At 42.5% G+C, this 22,310-nt stretch overlaps 1 protein-coding gene across 1 annotated transcript in view; it reads right to left on the reverse strand.

Moving 5' to 3' along the window:
- The window catches only part of lrp8 (low density lipoprotein receptor-related protein 8, apolipoprotein e receptor), a 103,934-nt gene extending 82,160 nt beyond the window's left edge, over positions 1 to 21,774 (reverse strand). Inside the window, exons 1-2 of the mRNA XM_055642216.1 lie at positions 21,423 to 21,774; positions 20,836 to 20,955 (exon numbers count right to left, since the gene is read on the reverse strand). Coding sequence (XP_055498191.1) covers positions 20,836 to 20,955; positions 21,423 to 21,471 — 169 coding nt within the window. The 5' untranslated portion in view covers positions 21,472 to 21,774. The remainder of the gene's footprint in view (positions 1 to 20,835; positions 20,956 to 21,422) is intronic.
- Between the last annotated feature and the right edge of the window lie 536 nt (positions 21,775 to 22,310).

A 22,310-nucleotide genomic window follows, 5' to 3' on the forward strand; every position in this document is an offset into this window, starting at 1 on the left:
TGAGGAAAGAAGGAACAGCATTTCAAGATTGACAAGGCTACAATCAAATAATAATCATGGGCAATGACTTGATCTGAAGAAATCAACAAGAAGGGACGAATCACTGATGTTCACCACATGATTGAGAAAACATAGAAGATACAATCGCCGGGATGAGAAAGAAAGACAGTAGTTATGAAAGAGTGCATGCAAGCACGAGATAGAACAGAAATAGTTATAGTTATGCTATGATAGTATAAATTGGGCAATATTGATTTATTTCTCATTTGTAACCAAATTTCAAAATAAGCAGTGGAAGCAAAAAGTGAAGCAAATCTTACCATGAAATTAAAGCAAATAAAGAGACCGATTTTATCTCTTTCAGTTAGCTAACGCCGAGATAGTCACATTTTAGAAACACAAGCAGTAGTGAGTTGTCATTTAAACATGTTGTTGAAAAACATAATAGTCCAATTGCTGATTGACTGTACGTAAACACTGGAAGAATTCTGCCCTATTTCAACAGCTTCCCGAGGTCGTGACAAGCAAATAATAGACAAGATGTTCACTGTTCTTAGCGAAGGAGCACAGCTGCAAAAGACTAAATGATAGATCATGACATCACGTTCCGCTAATCACAAGTGATCTTTATACAAAAGTCTACTGTCAAGATATCTATATAAATTTATGAATTGCTTCCGTCAGATACTCAAAGCATACTGGCGATTCTAACACAGATTTTAATGCACCTTTTCTCCACACTTACCACAGTGCTCACGTTTTCTCCCCAGTCACAAAGATATGTGGGTTGGTACGGTAATTATGATAAACGCTAAAAGACTAGTTAAGGCCAATATATGTATGTAGGCAGTTGCTTCTCAAAACTGTTTCATCCGGGTGCACTGTGGTGCAAGGTCAAAAAACGTCATGACCTCTTATATCAGTCAAGGTGAGGCCCATCACTGTCTCATCCAACTAGATCCCACTTATGCACTTGCTCCCACTGATGATATTCAAACTTGCTATGTGATAAAACTGTCCTTACACTGGCACTGTCCAAATGCATTCTCATTCTTGGCAAAAAGTACTTCATCGCACATGGGGTGGAAGCTGCTGGCATTGCTGCATATTCTGCCACATCTCATCTAAACTATTTGCTAACTCCATGCAAGTAAACTCACTAAGCTATTTCCTCCCTGACTATAGCTTCACAGGCACAGGTTGCATGCATGTGAACTATATATTCCTGTGCCATTCTAGTAAAGACTACCCATCTGAAGTATGTGTAGGAAAGAACTGCAGATGTTGGTTTAAATCAAAGGTAGACACAAAATGCTGGAGTAACTCAGCAGGACAGGCAGCATCTCTGGAGAGAAGGAATAGGTGATGTTTTGGGTTGAAACCTTTCTTCCGAGTCCGAAGAAGGGTCTTGACCCGAAACGTCACCCATTCCTTCTCCCCAGAGATGCTGCCTGTCCTGCTGAGTTACTCCAGCATTTTGTGTTTACCCATCTGAAGTAGATTATTATATGGTAGTTCTTATTGCCTGCTTATTATTTTCTTACTATGTTAATCACATTTATCCATTAAAGGGCCTCTCGTTAGTGACAGAAATGAGGGCAGCAATATGATGAAATGAAACACTTTGCATTGGCACAAAGTAGGAAACCGAGAGAAGAGTAATAGTTATAAGCAGGGAGCATTGACACAGTACAGCGTGTCGGCACTTTGATTGCATCTTGCACGCTGAGTGAAGCACAATGCTTTAACTGCTAAAATTCAGTTTTGCCCTTGTGTAACTTGAAATGTCAATTAGTGAGGTGGCTTAAATGAGTCTTTGTAAGATGTGGGATTTCCAATTGTTCTTTGGCCTGAAATGTGCTCTGACGTAATACATGAATGGTTAGGGCTGTATTGTGCAAGCCACTTGGCTGGGAATGGAGGCAATGACTTTGCAGATTTATTGTGAAAGTACATTCCGGTTAGGGAGTTTCTTACACTCCACACAGCCAGTGCCAATCTCCTCCAGGCAGCTAGGAGACAAGGCATTGGATGCCAAAAAGGGACCTCCCTGTAACTCCAACAGTTTTCTGAGCTCCAGAACTCTCAGCTCCTCTTTGTCTAGCACCAGCGGCGATCTTTAATTGGCAAGATGGTGCAATCGTTTGGCAGAATCTTCAGAAGAACTCGAGTTGCATTTTCCATTACAGTTCTAGTATTTGGTGGTTCTTGTTTCTGCTTTCTGCTGTGGCTAGAGGGTGCACTAATAAGCAACTGTAGGTATGAACTGCAACCCTTGATCCCATGATCTATTACTCCAGGTAGTTCCAATCACTTTAAGTACCTTGCAAGATGGATGCAAAGTAAATAAATATTCCACTTTCTGGAAACAGAGTGTTCACTAAGTATATTCTTCTTGTGATATAGAGAACACACACACAGGCCTCCATTGAATGAGCATTTCAGCCTCTATATTCTGGAGAACAAACGGCCAATTGAAGTCTATAGTGGACTTCAGAACATCCTGCAGCAAGTTCCAAGTCTGCCTAATCAGATTTCCCCGTCAACAGACTGTCCTTTAGACAGTCAGGGCTAATGTGAAGTGCACCTTGTGCCCCTTAGAACTGTTCCATGGTCAAGGGTGGAGCTTTAACATCCAGTTTTCTGCAAATAGGCCATTCGATAACTTACTGTGCAAATGGAGCCCGGAGAGCATCACAAAGCCAGATCACTTCTGGAAGCACCAGGGCCAATTTTATCCAGATTGCTGAATCATAACTCAAAGTACAAATTGAAATTTCTTGGCATCTTCAAATACAAAGACAGCAACTAATGTTCACCTAATGCCTTCAATGTAGACAAATTACCAGAGGCACCCACAAATGTCCACAAACTGTTGTTACTCTACCACATGCTGTTTTTGGAAACCACTTAAAAACATTAAGTATGTGACTAAAACCCTAGATAAAAAGGCATGTTTTCTGTTAAACATGGGCATGTGATGACAATTGGGGGAGAGGTGGAACGAGGCCACAGTGTGATTTGAAAACAAGGTGAGGATTTTAGAGTTTCCGACGGAATCAATGAGTGAGAGGACATTGTACGAAGATGTTGGGACCAGGTCTTGGTGAGAAGTAGGATAAGGGTACCGGACAAAAGGGCAATAGACAATAGATGCAGGAGTAGGCCATTCAGCCCTTCGAGCCAGCACACCATTCAATGTGATCATGGCTGATCATCTACAATCAGTACCCTGTTCCTGCCTTCTCTCCTTGTCCCTTAACTCTGCTATCCCTAAGAGCTCTACTAACTCTCTCTTGAAGGCATCCAGAGAACCAGCCTCCACCACCCTCCGAGGCAGAGAATTCCACAGACTCACAACTCTCTGTGCGAATACTTTAGTACTATTAATTTTCCTCACCACTATCACCATGATTTTACTCAATTAGATTTAGCCCATATTTGGAACAAAATAATGTATTCAACTCATAACTTAAAATTGGGTGTTCAAAGCATAAGTAATTGACATGTTACAACTAACATAGGCAGCACAGTGGCATAATGGTAGAGTTAAGGGCCTGTCCCACTTTCCCCGAGTTGCTCACGAATTCTCACGAGTTTTCCCCTTGATTCAAACTCGGAGAATGTTCGTAACAGATCCGTAGGAGGCCGTAGATATATCGTAGCGGCTCGTTATGCCAGCCGTAAGTACTCGGGGCATCGGGTAGGTCGGGACGTTTTTTCCAGCACGACAAAAAATGTCCACGAGTAAAAAGATAGTTGGGTGGAGAAAAATTGCAACATTTAGTGTCCAGAGTACCTACGGCTGACATAACGAGCTGCTACGATATATCTACGGACCTGTTACGAACATTCTCCGAGTTTGAATCAAGGGGAAAACTCGGGAGAATTCGTGAGCAACTCGGGAAAGTGGGACAGGCCCTTTACTGCCTTACAGCACCAGAGACACGGGTTTGATCCTGATTCCAGGAGCTTGTCTATGAGGAGCTCGTACATTCTCCCCGTGACCTGCGTGGATTTTCCCCGATATCTTTGATTTCCTCCCACACTCCAAAGGTTTGTAGGCTAATTTGCTTGGTATAAAATGAAAAATTGTCCCTAGTGTGTGTATGATAGCATTAATATGCGGGGATCGGTGGTCAGTGCAGACACAGTGGGCCAAGGTGCCTGTTTCCGCGCTATAACTAGATGCCAACCGTTTTCATTTTTTACACCATTTTTATACAAGGCCCAAATGACTTTGAGCCAATATCTTAAATCACTTAAATCAGAGCCAACATCCTAAACATTACCTGGCCAAATTTGTGCACCATGGTGACAGGTTTTATATAGCCAAACCACAGAACCAAAATATAACCAAAAGCCTCAGCCTGATTCCTTGGTTGTAATTGGCTGGAGTCTTTGCTTATTTGACAGATGCTTTAAAATGATGCTGCCTCTTTATATTTTGCACCATATAAGGAGAATTGTTTTAAAAAAGTATTGATGCAATGTATATACAGTTGCGGCATTTGGGTTCCATTGGTGACATTTATAGGGCCCAATAGTTTAAGAATTACAGATGTATTTTTGAAGGTAGACAAAAATGCTGGAGAAACTCAGCGGGTGAGGCAGCATCTAAGGAGCGAAGGATTAGGTGACATTTCAGGTCGAGACCCTTATTCAGACTGATGTGGGGGCAGGAAGAAGAGGCAGAGGCAGTGGGCTGTGGGAGAGCTGGGAAGGGGAGGGGAAAGAGGGAGAAATGTTTTTAATGTTTACATGATACATAACATTGGTGCTTAGAAATCCAATACACTCTTCTGCCAGCAACCCCAGAATTTACAGACCAGTTCAGACTTTCCCTTATTTCTTAATAAATCTTCATTTTCACAATCGTGCCTTTGTTTTTGTTGCCCATTCCATTCATTTTTATTCCTGCCAATGTTTTGCTCCCACCACTGCCCATCATATCCTACAAATAAATTGAATTGGTGCGAGACACACCTTCTGAAAGGTACGTGTCCCATTCAAACAGCAAGATATAAAATGGTTATGATTGCTATTTACTGGCAGCAGAGTTTTAATCAATTTTTACCAGATCTATGGGGTTTGATCTGCTGAAACAAAATTGATTAAAATCTAAAAATTCAAGTGCCAGTGATCACCTGCTGATGGCTGATCATCTCTCAAGCTCTATTTTCTCGTGTTCTTCAAATTCCTTTCATGTGCAGAAATCAACTGAATTAATTCAAAATTGATGGCAATCAACAAGTAGCATTCTTAATTTGCAAATTCCAAAGATTCACCATGCTGCAAGCGAAGAATTTCAGGGCCTGTCCCACTAACGTGACTTTTCAGTGACCGACTTCGACCTTCAAGCTCGAGGGCACTCGCCTGAAAAACCTTGAGCTGGATCGACCGTCAGCGATGAGACCACGAGCTGGATCGACTGTCTGCTCGCGCACACACACACACACACGCACATCGCAAAGGCGGGGGCCAGAGAAAGCGAGGGAGTGCCATCTGAAATTCACACTCGCGATGAACAGGAAGGTAAAGGATGGCTGGCAGTTACGGTAAGTCCTTTAGAGGGCGCAGACGAGAAGGGGAGACGAGAAGGGGAGACGAGAAGGGGAGCCACTTTTAGGAAGCCAGACAACTTTTAATAAAGTTTAGCGGGCATTTAACATTATCGGTCGGTTTACTTACCTTTTTTTTCTCAACGAGCTTTACCTTCGACTACCTTCGATTACCTACGATAGCATTACGATCTACTACGACCTACCTAGACTAAACCTACGAGTAAAAAAAAAAATATTTTTTCCATGGCGACCTTTTTTACTCGCGTGCATTTTTCAGCATGTTGAAAAAAACGCCACGACCTAGCTGAGGCCTCGATTACGCGGGGACTACTCTCGAGCATGAAGGAGAGTTACAAAGACCTCCTAGGTCCCCGCAGTGGGACAGGCCCTTTACTCTTCAACTCAGTCCTAGCTTGGCATCACGTTCAGTACAGACATTGTGGGCTGAATGGCCTGTTCCTGTGCTGAACAGTTCTGTGTTCTAGGAGGCTGACCACAAGTTCTAGATTTCTCCGTCAGAGGAAGCATCTGTCTCACATCTATCCTGTGGATCCATTCAATAATTTGTACCTTTCAATTAAGTCGCATCCCATTCTTCTAACACTCGGGATAATAGTCCAGCCTCAATCACTCTCCACATGACAAATGCATCACCATGGATACCAGTCTTTATTGTAGGAAGTACACGTTCTTATGTATGGAGACCAAAATAATACACAATACTTTGGCCCAAATTAGTCATTCCAACCAGGTTTGCAGCAAGAGGATGTCTCATCAATGCTCACTTTCAATTACTGCAAGATGATTTTAACACAAGAGTAACAAAGATAATGTACCATCCATCTTCCTAATTGCTTGCTGTATCAGCATGTTCGTTTTTAGTGATATGTACAAGAATATCAACAATTCACAATCTCTCTCTCCTCATTAAAAAATTCAGCATTGTTTTTTTCCCCACATAAAACTCCATGTAGATATGAGACAGTAGATGCCGGAATCTGGAGCAACAAATAAATAAGATGCTGAAGAACATGGTGGGTAAAGCAGCATCTGTGGAGGCAAATGGATGGTTGATGTTTCGCATCAAAACCCTGCATCAGGATGGAGATGCAGAGGGACAATAACCAATGTACAGATGAGGCAGGAGGGCGAGACAGAGGCTGATAAGTGATAGGTGGCAGCGGGGGGGGGGGGGGGGGGGGGGAGGAGTTTATGGGAAAATGGAGTTTACCTTTTATAACTGGTTGCATCGTACCACAGTTCCTCCCTAAACTAATTCCACCCCATCACCAACCAGCCTCCGCCTCTTCCCCTTCCAGCTCCATCTGCCATTTTTATAATGATTCCGCCTCTCATCTGCCTCAGTTCTCCCACCTTCCCCTCCACCACCCAATCACCTACCAGCCCACAGACTCACCCTTTCCTCTCACTTCTATACACTGGCCATCTTGCCTGTTATCTCAGTTGTTGTGCCAGGTCTCAACCCAAAACATCATCGAGGTGCTGGGCCTCTACTAGCTGGAGTTTAGAAGGATGAGGGGGCACCTCATTGAAACTTACCGAATAATGAAAGGCTTGGATAGAGTGGAAGTGGAGAGGATGTTTCCACTGGTGGGAGAGTCTAGGACCAGCGGTCATAGCCTCAAAATAAAAGGACGTTCCTTTAGGAAGGAGACAAGCAGGAATGTCTCTTGTCAGAGGGAGGTGAGTCTGTGGAATTCATTGGCACAGAAGGCTGTGGAGGCCAAGTCAATGGATATCTTTAAGGCAGAGATAGATAGATTCTTGATTAGTACGGGTGTCAGGGGTTATGGAGACAAGGCAGGAGAATGGGGTTTGAGAGGGTAGATAGATCAGCCATGATTGAATAGCGGAGCAGACATGGGCAGAATGGCCTAATTCTGTTCCGATCACTTATAAATCCTTCCACCTCCATATTTGCTGGGTTCTCCCTGGTTGGTTTTGTACAACACGTCTTAACCATCTATTCCATTTAAATATGTCCCCTGGAAGCCACCCTGCTACTCATCATTCCTGCGTTACATTAAATTACCCCAGCCATATTATTGCTATAGATTGTGAAACATTATGTATTTCCCCATCGTGCTGAAACACATCATCAATGATTTTAAAAGCTTTAAGTGACTAACACAAAACAGCAAGACAATCATTAATTTGTGGCAGCAGGCCACTCCCTGACCGAAACAAATATAATCCACTGCTAATAACTTCAAATTGTTGATATCAATTTATCGAATGGTTTGTAGTGGAGTTCCTAATATTTTCAAATCATCTATCAGACAAACTAACAGATGATACTGCTGTAACCCCAAATATTCATTGAAGTACAGATTAAGCATGTTACTGTTCCTTATCAAAATCCCACATCATTTCAATGTCAGGTCATTTTCAATTTGGAGGTTTAGGGTTAGGTTTATTATTGTCATGCGACAATATTATTATTGTACAGGGAAAAGTTGCGTTTGGAATGCCATCCAAACAGATCAGACATACTAAACTTAAATGCCATACATATACCTGTATACTTCAAAAGTCAAATTCAAATTCACTGGATAGAATAAAAAAGAAACAAAGTGGTGCATATATAGTTCTCAGCAGCATAGCGCAACAGTTCCAGACTCAAGTCCACTGTCTGCAATGGGGTTAAGGTAAATCATACAGTATCCTAGCTTATGCACGGGCCATTCAGAAGCCTGGTAACAGAGGGGAAGAAGCTGATTTCATGTCTGGTTATGTGTGTATTCAAGCTTCCGTACCTGCTGCTGGATGGGAGTTTGGAGAAAAAGGAATGACTGAGTGGGACAAGTCTTTGATTGTTAGCTACTTTTCCTAGGCAGCTTGAAGTGTAGATTGACAAGTTAACACCAGTAGTTAAACCCTCAAATTTGGTTTGCGGCTGGCCCTATCTGGAACAAACACAGGGCGTTCAGGTACAAGAGCTGCTAAAAGGTGTGTAGAAAGGAATTGAAGATGCTGGTTTAAACTGAAGATAGACACAAAAAGCTGGAGTAATTCAGTGATCAGACAGCATCACTGTAGAAAAGGAATGTGACATTTTGGGTCTGAAGAAGGGTCTTGACCTGAAACATCACCTATGTCCTTTTCTCCAGAGATGCTGTCTGACCCACTGAGTTACTCCAGCTTTTTTATATCTAAGAGCTGCTATAACACTGATTAAGACACCTAGTTACATATAAACTGTCAATCAAAAAAAGGTTCAGTGCTGAATGTATATCCCAACAAAATACCCACACATGGCAGGACAGTGTCTTCCTATAATAGCTAGCAAAGTGAAATTCTTATACATGCACCCAATGTTAACCAACGGAGACACGGGTGATAAAAAGGCCAATCATGCATTCAATTTGTAGTAAATGCCTACTATGTGCTGTGTGCTGAAGCAAAGCAAGAATTTCATTGTCCTATCAGGGACACATGACAATAAACTCACTTGAACTTGAATTTCAAGAGGCAAGAGCAGTAATTGGCATATGCACCCGAATCAGGACAATGAAAGTCCTACTTGCTGTGGTTTTACAGGCACATGGGTACAACAGTAAATACACAATACATTCAGTTATTCTAAATGAACAAGACCATGACAGTGCAAAAGAGAAAGTATGTAGAGCAATTATTGTTGTACAAAGTCCATTGTGGTTGGGTGCTGAGAAAGGGTTGTGGTTAGGGTTGTGCAGGGCAGTTAAGAAGCTGGTGATTGATGGGAAGAAGCCATTGTGAAATATGGATGGACAACTTCCAAAACAGCATTGCCACCACTTTACTCAGGGCTATCCTTTGTACAGATACACAAATAGTAAAGGTGAGGTTTTATCAACCGTATATTACGCTAAGTGAAATTCTATTTTCATCAGAAGCCAACACAATTGCTTCGGCCAAAAAAAAAAAGGAAAGTTGCTTTAGAAAATCAAAATGTGACAGAGAGGAACAGTGCAATCACAAGCAGAGAGGAAAAAAAAGATGTAGGCTTCCTAGAATATTCTAAAGTGCAACAGATAAATTAAAGCTATTTAACTGTCAGACTTTGTTCAAATGTTACTTGGTGAATAAGAGACCTTTACTTCAAGACCAACCCAGACAATAAGCCTGATGCTTCTGTGCTCAGCTGACAGACTGCAGAAGGTTGATGCCTAACTAAGTTCAAGTTTAAAAGCACACATTGGGATACAAATGACATCATTAGCCAAAACTGTTCTATTTGCCCCCATCTGCCTCGCGGATGTGTAGGAAGGGACTGCAGATGCTGGTTTACACCAAAGATAGACACAACATGCTGGAGTAACTCTGCGGGACAGGCAGCATCCCTGGATAGAAGGAATGGGTGACGTTTCGGGTTGAGAACCTTCTTCAACGGATGATCTCAACGTTATCTTAAAACATGATGTTACAGGAACACTTCTGCAATACATCAGACACCACAATGACTCACTATTCCCATTGTGTGTTCTAGGTTGAAACTGTGCCAGATCTCAGGGTCTCTACTGATGGTTTGCTCACGAAGAAGACAGAATCAATTCCCTCGCAGTTCCACCTTAATATCACACCACTGCTTCAAACAATTAAAATTAAATACACATTTGTTCTCATTCAACAAACCAGGTTAAAATAAGAGTTCAATTAAATGGTACATGTTTCTCTCGGGTATTGAATTAGGCATTTATACCTGTTGAGCATGGAGGCAGCACAGTCACAAGGTTAATGCTAAAAATAATCACCTTTGTCAAGATTTATCTTGCAACATTCCTGAGGTAATGCTGTTAACTAAATCTTGCGATTATCAAATTGAGTTTTTGAAGTAACTATGTCACCACTTATTTTATCCTAGTGCTGTATGCATTCCCTTAGAAGGCTTAAGAAGTTTGGCATGTCCCAAAACTCTCGCCAAGTTCTACAGATACACCGCAGAAAGCATTCTATCAGGATGCATCACAGCATGGTTTGGGAACAAGTCCATCCAACTGCAATGATCTGCAGAGTTGTGGACGTAACCCAAACCAATCTCTCTTCCATTGACTCCATCTACTCTTCACACGGCCTTGACAAGGCCACCAGCATTATCAAAGATATGCCTCCAGCCCCGGTCACCATCTTCGTTCCTCTCCCACCAGTCAGGAGGTACAGAAGTGTGAAAACACGTACTTACAGTTTCAGGGACAGTTTCTTTCCAATTGTCATCAGGCAACTGAATCATCCTACCAACATCTTGAGAGCTGCCCTGAGCTACTATCTACCTCATTGAAGACCATCAGACTATCTTTAATCAGACCTTACCTTGCACTAAACATTATTCCCTTTATCTTGCATGTGTGCACTGCGGACAGTTCGACTGGAATCATGTACAGTCTTTCCGCTGACTGGTTAGCACACAACAAAAAGCTTTTCATTGTTCCTCGGTGCACTTGACAATAAACTAAACGCATATCCCACTTAGCCCTCAGCAGTCCTTCCCAAGGATAAGAATGCTATCAGATTTCATTGTAGCGCCATATGTAGGGATGCATGACGCACACCACTAGTCTGACACATGTTATTGGATTGCTCACTTCCGATCTCCCTCACCATGTGCTGGAATCTGCTGTCTCCCTTTTGTGAAGAAAGGTCACGATCAGAAACAAAGATAAAACACGAAGTGCTGGATTAACTCCGCAGGTCAGGCAGCATCTCTAGATAAAAAAGATACATGTAGGAAGAAACTGCAGATGCTGGTTTACACAATAGACACAAAATGCTGGAGTAACTCAGTGGGACAGGCAGCATCTCTGGAGAGAAGGAATGCGTGCCGTTTCGGGTCGAGAGTCTTTTTATTTTTCTTGGCTACCCAGAGACCAAGCTGAAAATAGAAAATACTGGAAATTTAGCCGTTCAGGCAACATCTATAGAGTTAAAAACATTTCAGGCGAAAGATCCGTCAGAAAAAGGAAAGAGAAAACAAGGCTAGTTTAGAATTGAAAAAGGATTAGGAAGATTGCATAGGATGAAAGGAACCTGTCAAACAGGTTAAAGCCAAGACTGTTATAATGACAAACTGTTGCAGTCATGAGGTTCTTGGATTAATGAGGGAATTTACAAAAACAAAGGAGGATTTAGCTGTAGTATGTAATGGGAAGCCATGTTAGACAATGTCACCAGGTACATCTTTCTCATCCAGCACTTCAAAGGGACTGCTCCCTTCTGAATTCATGGATTGCCCTTCTCTTCCATTTCCATCAACTATTCCCCTTCCCAGGAAACTTCAAAAGATGCAGCACCCATCCTCCCACCTCTTTCCACATTAAGAAACTCAAGCAGTTCTTTCAGATGAAGCAGCAATTGACTTGCATCTCTTCAAATCTGGTGCAAAGCATTCAGTGCTCACAATGTGGACTCCTTCACAATGGAGAAAACAGGTGCAGATCCTGCGACATCTTTGCAGAGCACTTGCGCTCAGTCTACAGGGACATCAGTGCCCAGTTGCTTATCATATTCATGCTCAATCCCACTCCAATCTGTGGGCTGGACTCTGCCACTATTCTAACATCAATCTGAAGAGCTGCACCTCATTCCTATCAGGGAACGTTGCAGCCTTCCCAACTCAAAATTTAATTCAACTATTTCAGGTAACTCACTGTTTTCCTGCTGCAGCTGTGCTCTCTCTTTCTCTCTCAATTCCCCCCCCCCTCTCTCTCTCTCACTCTCTCGTGGCTGCAACAGTAGTGACAAAGCATGCCTGCCCCAAAATCATTTCCACTGATGCTGCCCATCCTGCCGAGTGTTCCCAGTGTTTTCAATTTACATTCCTAAAATATTTTTCTTATTTTTTTATTTTTCGGTCCTCAAGTCAGAGCGACGTAGTAATTAGCATCAGATTCAGAGCAGTGCACAGCCTGAGTGAATTCCTTTGTAAGCAAAAGGGAGTTATATACCGGTGAGAGTTGGAACTGTAGAACGAGATCTGTAATAAATTAGAGTCATAATCAGCGCTCTGTTTGGTAGCATCAAGCAGGATGTCAGTATACAGCACAAACTCCTCTTACAATCATTCCATTCAGAGGCTGTGGATTGGGCATTTACAGCACTTGTAGCACATTGGATGTTGACTTTGTGTGCTGTGCCTCTGGGTGTTTACAAGGTGACAGGGGAAGAAGTGTTGAAAACTGAAGGGATCGGTCACTGCTGTTTTTGGAAGGGACCAGAGACAAGCATGGGTGTCAAAATAAAAGAGGAATTGCAGTATGGAAAGGAAGAAGGGATAGGACTGGCATGTGCAAATTAGCTTGGATTCACAGGAATAAACTGCATTCACGTTATTACTTTTAAATTACTTTAAAAAAAGAGTGCTGATAATATGGCACCAAATTTTAGAAGAACAAATTTATTTCAAAATTAGAGATAATATTGCAGTGATTTAAGTATTAAATTTAGGTCACCTCAATAGAGTCACAAGAGGTTTGAAACCATCAAGAAAAGATCATTTATTTAGCAGCCATACCATTAGATTTAATATCCTCTCCACTGGGGCTGCAGTATTTATAGCATCCACAAAATTCAATTCTTATTTTATAATGATTTTAACTACTAAAACAGTCTCTTTTTAGACTTTGATTTGTATCGATCTGAATTTTCAGAACAGCACAACAAGGTTTGGTTGGGGTGGGAGTTAAAGAGTCCATATATATATTAACTGTAAACCAAGTTCATGTCAAAATCTAATCAAGAGTAACATCAATGTCATATTTGAGAATATTATTAAATTCATACAAAAATGAATATAAATGTATTTTGTTACATGGGTATTAACTTTACATTATTAACAATGGAACCATATTTTTAATTAAACCCACAAAAGTTTGGCAAAATGTTTCACATTTATTGATTAAAATAAAATCAGATTTGTGACAAATCCAGCTAAGTACTATCTCTATATTCAGGATGCAAGGAACAATTGATAACCTTGAACATTAACTTTGTTTCTGTCCCTGCCGGTACTGAATGACCTGCAGAATATCTCACGTTAATTGTTATTTGGGGTAAATGAAGGTTGCTTTCTTTGGAACAGGATACTGAAGGGAGACTAAATTACCGAGTGTGATATTTGAGTATAAAACTGAGTTCAGATAAACTAAGAAAGTTGTTTATATTTTTTAATATAAAGGGTCAAAGGCCAGGAGTTGCTGATTTAAAGTAATGGTAAGGATTAGGGGAACGTGGTAGTTAAAACATAGCAGTAAAAAAAAAAAAAAAAATCACAATATCCATCGACTTTTGTATTGCTGATCCAAGTTACTGGATTGGCCAAGTAGATCAATGTAACTACCAATACGCTGCTGAATATTTTCAGTCTAACCAATACCTGAATGTATGATATAAACCTTGCAATGAAGCCTTCATCTTTATGCAGTTTTCCAAGATCCAGCACAGACCACTGATTCAGAAACAGCCTCATCCCCGCTGTTATCAGACCACTGAATGGACCTTTCATATGTCAAAGGTGTGGCCGGATCTCCCAGCCTCTCTCATTGCAGCCCTTTCATTTTTGTTTTCTGCACTCTTTGGATATATAACATTATAACATACAGTACCTGTACTACATGTGTAGGAAAGAACTGCAGATGCTGGTTTAAATCGAAGGTAGACACAGAATGCTGGAGTAACTCAGCGAGACAGGCTTGATTATACTGATGCATGACATAATTTGCTGGATAGCATGCAAAACAAAGGATTTCCACTATTTCTCGATACACGTTAACAATAATAAACCAAAAGAAATTACATGATTTTCGGCAGAATGTCTATATTTTCAGTGGGTAGGTATAGGTTTATTGTTGTCACATGTACAGAGGTACAGTGAAAAGCTTTATTTTACTTGCTATCCAATCAGATAATCAGATAAGCAAGGCTCTCACTTAACTTTTTTTCCCTGTTGCCAGCCGGGCAACTTAGGTTGCCAAATGACAGTTTAGGTAGTCATTTAAGACGGTTTGCACGACACGTGCGATAATGTGCTCGGACAAAGTGCGTAGTTACCAGTCGGAATTATGCTCAATGAAGCATTGACATATTATGTTCAAGAAGGAACTGCAGATGCTGGAAAATCGAAGGTAGACAAAAGTGCAGGAGAAACTCAGCGGGTGCAACAGCATCTATGGAGCGAAGGAAATCGGCAACGTTTCAGGCCAAAACCCATCAGTCTGAAGAAGGGTTTCGGCCCGAAACGTTGCCTATTTCCTTTGCTCCATAGGTGCTGCCGCAGCCGCTAAGTTTCTCCAGCAGTTTTGTCTACATTTACATATTATTTCTGCTTCAAATAACTCACAAACTAAACATATTCACCAATCAACACGTGATATATACCACAATGACATGCAGCAAAATTATAATACAATATCTCAACTCCATAAGAAAATATACAGGTTGCAAGGAAATTCCTAAAGGCATTTTATGATAATAGCTGTTAAAACCGACTATACCCATCTGACAGGTTAAACATTACATTAACTGACAAGAGATGGCCAAACAATGCAGCAAATGTTCTTTTGGTAACATGTTTAAAGGTGTCAAAACAAATAATAACATTGGAAATTAAAACACATTTGATTGCATTCCGTCAAACATAGTCAATGATCGCTCTGAAGACCATGAAGCACAATAGGGTCAGGGGGTGTGTGAATCAGTGCGAGGTGGATTGATGGCAGGGGGGGGGGGGGGGGGGGGGGGCAATCGATGGATTGAGGCGGGTGGATTAGTACGTGTTGGTTGGAGTATGTAAAATTGTGAGGGGGGGGCACGGGGGATGTGAGTGATGTTGAATGGGGGGTATCAGTACAGGATGGATGGGAGTAGAAAAAATGCTGGAGAAATTCAGCGGGTGAGGCAGCATCTATGGAGCGAAGGAAATAGGCAACGTTTCGGGTCGAGTCCTTCTTCAGACTGTTCCCCCCATTCCTCTTGAATGGGGGGATCAGTACAGGATGGATGGGGGGGGGGGGTCAGGACTGTTTGGATCGGAGGGTCCATGCAGGATGAATGGGTGATCACTACAGGATGAATGAGGGGATCAGTACAGGATGCATAAATGAGGGGATCAGTACAGTATGAGGGAATCAGTACAAGATGAATGGGGGATCAGTAAAAGATGAATGGGGAGATCACTACAAGATGGATGGGGGGATTGGTGCAGTGTAAATGGAGGGTGGGTCAGTACGGGATGTCAGAGCTCCTCGGACAACATCGCCCCGCTGCCTTGGCCGTCCCTGTCCAACGCCAAAGTGCCGCCACCAAAGGGGGTGGCGGTTGGTACTCCTCGCCACCGCCTCCCCTCCTCTGCCAGCCGACAGGAAGGTGCGGGGCCGAGCGGTACAGCCCAAAGATCCTATAGCTATAGGATCTTTGGTGCAGCTGCTTCAGACGGCGGAAGGAGGCCTCCCTCTCTCCCTCTCCCTCCCTCCTCCCGGCCTCAACGTGCGAGAGGGGTTATTTTGAATGCGCCGTTGGCGGATTTGCAAGCAGCGACCGTTATCAGGGCGATAGTGGCCGCTGCCTGCAAATCCGCCAACGGCGCATTCAAAACAACCCCTCTCGCACGCCGAGGCCGGGGGGAGGGAGGGAGAAAGGGAGGCATCCTTCCACTGGGCAGGGTGCGGGAGGAGGAAGCGGTGGAGCCGCTGTCACGGCCGCTGCTGCCGCTGTTCGGGGCCTGTCATTCACTCCAACCCTTCGTCACCCCGCACCTAGTATCTTTGCCTCGCAATATAGCCGCCGCCGACACGAAACATCACGTTACTATTCTCCAGAGATGCTGCCTGACCCGCGGAGTTACTCCAGTTTTTTGTGTCTATCGGTATAAACCAGTATTTGCTTGCTTGTCAATGGCACCCGGGCAACCGCTAATTTCAAGCCCTGGTTAAGCCAAACCCAAGTACGATAAGTAGTGCAAAGGGGAAGAAACAGAGCACAGAATATAGCTCTCACCATTGTAGCACATCAGTTCCATAGATAGAGTCCATTGTTTTCAACAGGGTAGAAGTGAAATCTATTAGTACCCTGGTTTATGAAGCCTCATAGGGGTTCAGAGGGAAGAAGCTGTTCCTGAATCTGGTGTTAGGACAAATTTTAGAAAAGTTACATTAAATGTTTTTTTAAAATGGGTCAAGAGATCCACCCCGTCAGTGACTGGTGACAATGAACTCCATCCTCTAACTCAGTGGATTAACCCCATTATAATGTAAACACATTATCAGAGCCACAGTAATTCCAACTGAACTAATCCATGGAAAGCATAGGATCAGTAGCGGACTGGGTCTAAAAATATTGGTTGCCAGGAGCCAAAGGGGGCCCACTTCATCAGGGGCCCACTTGATATAAGGGGCCCACTTCATCAGGAGTCCATTTGCCATCGGGCAAGCTGACACCCTGGCCAGTCCACCACTGCATAGGATATAATATCTAGCTTTCAAAAAGTAATTCAATAATCTATCTCATAATAGCTTAATGCAGTTAGAGAATGTGGAGTCTACGGGAAGGAGCAGAATGGATTGTTAGACACAAAATGCTGAAGTAACTCAGCGGGACAGGCAGCATCATTGGAGAGATGGATTGGGTGACATTTCAGGTCGAGAAACGTAGTTGGTTTAAAAGCAGAAAGGGTGGTTGCTCAGTGAGAATAAAGTAGGTAGTGGCATTCCACAAGGACCAGTGCTACAAGCACTGATGTTTGCAAATTTACTTTAGTTATTTAGACCTCAAAATCACCATCAGCACAAAATCGCCCTGCAGGATATTACAACAAATTACAGGGAGGACCTTAAAAAAAGGACAACAGTCAAATAATTGCGACAACAAAAATGCAAGGGAGTATTATTTGTATAAAGAGAGGACATTCGTTATTTGGAAGCAGCAAGATCATTTTCTATTTGCAAGGGGGTTGAGAAAACAAGAAATCTTGGAGTACTAACATTGCAGTCACCAAAAGTTGCATTTCACATGAACAGAAGCAAAAGAGAAAAAAACCTAAAATCAAACACTTGGTCTACATTTCCAACAAATTGAAAATCAGGAGATTTATAATAAATCTGCATCAAAATCTACCTCAAGTAGATCACATTTAGAGAACTGCACACAGCTCTGGTTGCCACATACAGACACTGTGGAGAAGATTTACAAGATTAATACCAAAAATTAATCAAAGCTATACATAACAGGAAAAGAAGAGGGTGGGCTTCTTTTCCCTGAACAAAGGCTACAGAGGGAAACCCAATAGTTACAAGATGCGGAACCTTTCACTGTACTACAGTACAATAATAAATCTAAACCGAAATTTAACCACCAGAGCAGGGGAAGCAAATGATAGATTATTTGAAAAGGGAAGCACAATACACGTGAATGAGAAAGTAAAAGTCAGAGAAGCATAAATGCTAATATTGACAGGTTATGCCAAATGGCCTTTTTTATGACATTCATCACACATATTGCATTATTAAAGTCATAGTTACAATGTGGAAACCGGTCCTTCGGCCCAACTTGCCCACACCTACCAACATGTCCCATCTACATTAGTTCCACTTGCTTGCGTTTGGCCCATATTCCTCGAAACCTGTCCTATCCATGTACCCGCCTAATTGCTTCTTAAATGTTGCGATAGCCCCTGCCTCAATTAGCTCATCCGGCAGCTCGTTCCATACACCCCCCACCCTTTGTGTGAAAACGTTACCCATCAGATTTCTATAAAATCTTTCCCCATTCACCTTAAACCTATGCCCTCTGGTCCTCAATTCCCCTATTCTGGGCAAGAGATCCGTGCATCTAACCTATCTATTCCTCTCATGGTTTTACACACAGAAGAATACCCCTCATCCTCCTGCACTCCAGGGAATAGAGTCCCACCTTGCCCAACCTCTCCTAGCTCAGACCCTTGAGTCCTGGCAACATCCTTGTAAATCTTCTCCGCGCTTTCCAACTTGACAACATCTTTCCTATAACATGGTGCCCAGAACTGAACATAATACTCTAACTGCAGCCTCACCAACATCTTATATAATTGCAACATGACCTCACAACTTCTATACTCAATACTCTGACTGATGAAAGCCAATGTACCAAAAGCTTTTGTGACCAGCCCATCTACCAGTCATGCCACCTTCAAGGAACTATTTACCTGAACCCGGGCAGCATTGTGGAACAGCAGTTACTGCCTTACAGGGCTTGCAGTGCCAGATACCCAGATTCGATCCCGACAACTGGTAATATCTGTGCGGCGTGCGTACGTTCTTCCCGTGGGTTTTCTCCGCGATCTTCGGTTTTCTCCCACTCTCCAAAGACGTACAGTTTGTAGGTTAATTGGCTTGGTATATGTGTAAATTGGCTCTAGTGTGTGTAGGATAGAGTTAATGCTAGATGCTGCGGACCCGGTAAGCTGAAGGGCATGTTTCCGCACTGTATCTCCAAACTAAGCTAACAGATTTTAAATTAAGATTGAAATCATTAAACGAGGATAAAGCTTTCAGACAATTGCAATACCTTAAAAGTTTACTTTAGACTAGAGATACAGAGCGGAAACAGGCCATTTGGCCCACTGGGTCTGCGCTGGTCAAATTAACATAAACCTATGTGTTCAAGTTGTTCATTTTCTGACGAAAGATCTTGACCCGAAACGTCACCTACACCTTTTCTCCAGTGACACTGTCTGGCCCGTTAAGTTACTCCAGCTTTTGGTGTCTATCTTCTTTTATTTCAACACCCTTAGGTCAGCAATCACAATCATACTTGGCCTTCAATCACATACTTGGCCACAATCATACTCCCCAATCATGCTTGCCCTTATGGCAACCTTGGAGCACAAAATAATATTCAACATCCTTCCTGACACAAAAAGCTGGAGTATATCAGCAGGACAGGCAGCATCTCTGAAGAGAAGAAATGGGTGACGTTTCGAGTCGAGACCCTTCTTCAGACGGTCAGATGCTGTCTGATCCAGTTACTCCAGCTTTTTTCATCCATCTTCGGTTTAAACTAACATCAGCAGTTCCTTCCTACTACATTCTTCCTGACTGATCTTCCACCTTAAACAGAATTTTCCAGCCTCAGTCCTAAAACAAATAATTCAGGCTACAGAATTCCAACGATTCACCAGAATGAAGAAATGTTTCATTCTTTCTCTCACTGTATCAAAACAACATTTTTGATACAGTGAGAACAACAACATGCTTCCTTTTGCCATAACATACTTGGCTAATAAAGTATTATTGTAATGTATTGCAATGAACAATTGTAATTTCCAGGCAGCACCCAAAACTGCTTCCTCATACATAGATTCAGCACCCGATGATGCAACACTCAATTCCATTGTCACTATGTGCTCTTCAAATATACTTCCTACTTCTTTTCCACATTAAATATATAACAACAAAAGATCTGGGCCACTCTCCACATGTGTTTATGATCCAATTTTACATCTTATTTGAATTGAATAATATCCAAGCAAATCAACCCCACGGGCAAGTAAACCAACCACAGGAATACCCCTCTCTTCGCAGCAGAGGATGTGAATTGCAATTGTATTTTTGCAAGAGTAGATGAATGTTGGAGAAAAGTTTATAATTAAACGCCATTGCTCCAGAAACAAAAGATACAGCTATTGTAATTTTTATTTGTAAACCCAGAATTTGTGTTCCTGTTGCATTTTATGTAGGCAACAACCTGCAGCTGGATATTAATATTCTTCCTACTTCGAGACCAGTCTGAAGAAGGGTCTGGACCCGAAACGACACCCATTGTCCTATCTGGGACTCATGTCAATAAACTCTCTTCACTAGACTATTGACTACAGAGATGCTGCCTGACCCGCTGAGTTACTCCAGCTTTTTGTGTGTATCTTCGGTTTAAAGCAGCATCTGTAGTTCCTTCCCCACATACTTCCTACTCCTCCCAGGTCAGTGATGAGTTGACCCAAGGCAATGAATGAACTGCGCCTCGCTGGCTTCAAGGCATAAAGGTAGAGGAGGCGTGTCTGCACTGCCAGTGCCTATTGGAGACTGGCGGGCACATGGCACATCTGCTGTTTGCAGCCAGCCAACGATGATGTCGCTTTATTTCCAAACACATGCCGCCGAGACGTTGCTGCTTATTAGAGCCAAGCCCGTGGCAAGGCTACTACTAATGACCCGGCAGCCAAGCAGCAAATGTTGCCCGCCCGCCGCAACCTGGAGTGATTGACTAGGGTCCCTGTCTGCGACGTGTTTAAAGAGCTACTGCTACTCACGGCAGTTGTCCTCGTCGCTGTTGTCCGTGCAGTCGTCGTCTCCATCACAGCGCCAGAGTAACGAGATGCACCGATTGTTCCTGCATTGAAACTGAGCCACATCACAGTGCGGCCGAGTACCTGAAGGGCAGGGAAATGAAGTCTCGGTCACTTTTATTTACAAGCTTACACATTGCAAAATAAAATAAAACAACAACAAACACGACTGTAGTAATGCAGAATACACGATGTGCGCCCAGCCCAGCAGCTTCAAGCTTATGTCAATAGTGGCTCCCCTGGAATGGCAATATTTCCAATAAGGCTGAATGACTTACCAGTAATATTGCCACGAAATAACAAGTTCTGTTAGGCCTTTATAATTCAAAAACATTTTAGTGAAGAATGGGAATGAGGTATTGAATGGGATCCGCGTTTACACGCAGCGCGTTGGCAGGGTAGCACACGGATGAAAATCAATAACCATCCGCTCGGCATTTCATTTCAACCCACTGAACACCAGCACAATCAAGAAACTGGAATGAATATATGACCCATCATTGTTAATTACAAAATACCCGTTGATGATTGTTCTGCAAGAGAGTACTGACCTTCCACCACGTGCAAATTCAATAACAACGCGATGCAAAGAATCCACATTGTCTCTTTCGCTCATTCCCCAATGCTGCAACCTCTCGTCTTAAATAACACTGTTCTCTGGAAGCGCGGAGCCAAACGCCGGCTTCTGACGTAAGATTTTGAAGGAGGAACGTAAAGTTAAGGCGCAAACATATCACAACCCCGATTACTCGGCAGGAGTGCAGTTAAACGAATGGGAATACGGATATTCAATGGATTGAACGATAAGATTTTCTGGGATGTTAACCCCCTATCCATCCTGTGTTTGCGGTAGTCATTTAAATGTGCACCAGAGGCATTTGATAAAGTCCCTATCTGATAATATTACTTAAATTTCAATCTCAAGGAATAGACTGAAAATTGCTGACCTACTTAGGAAATTAAATTGATTGTTCCTGAACGCAATAATTCTGTTTTGAGGATCATAATTAATATCGGTATTAAGTGATATTAATAATATCACTATTGTGATAGTAGAATTAGGCCATTCGATCCATCTACGCCATTCAATCATGGCTGATCTCTCTGTCCCTCCAAACCCCATTCGCCTGCCTTCTGCCCATAACCTCTGACACCCGCACTAATCAAGAATCTATTTATCTCTGCCTTAAATATATTCACTGACTTTGCCTCCAAAGCCTTCCGTGGCAAAGAATTCCACAAATTCACCACCCTCTGACTACAGAAATTCCTCCTCATCTCGTTCCTAAAAGAATGTCCTTTAATTCTAAGGCTATAACCACTAGTCCTAGACTCTTCCACTAGAAAGGTTTGGATCCTCTCCACAACCAATCGATCCAAAGCTTTCACTATTCCGAGCATTTCAATGAGGTCCCCCATCATTCTTCTAAACTCCAGCC

Source organism: Leucoraja erinacea, chromosome 10 (assembly GCF_028641065.1).
Source record: "Leucoraja erinacea ecotype New England chromosome 10, Leri_hhj_1, whole genome shotgun sequence".
Classification (NCBI taxonomy): Eukaryota; Metazoa; Chordata; class Chondrichthyes; order Rajiformes; family Rajidae; genus Leucoraja; species Leucoraja erinaceus.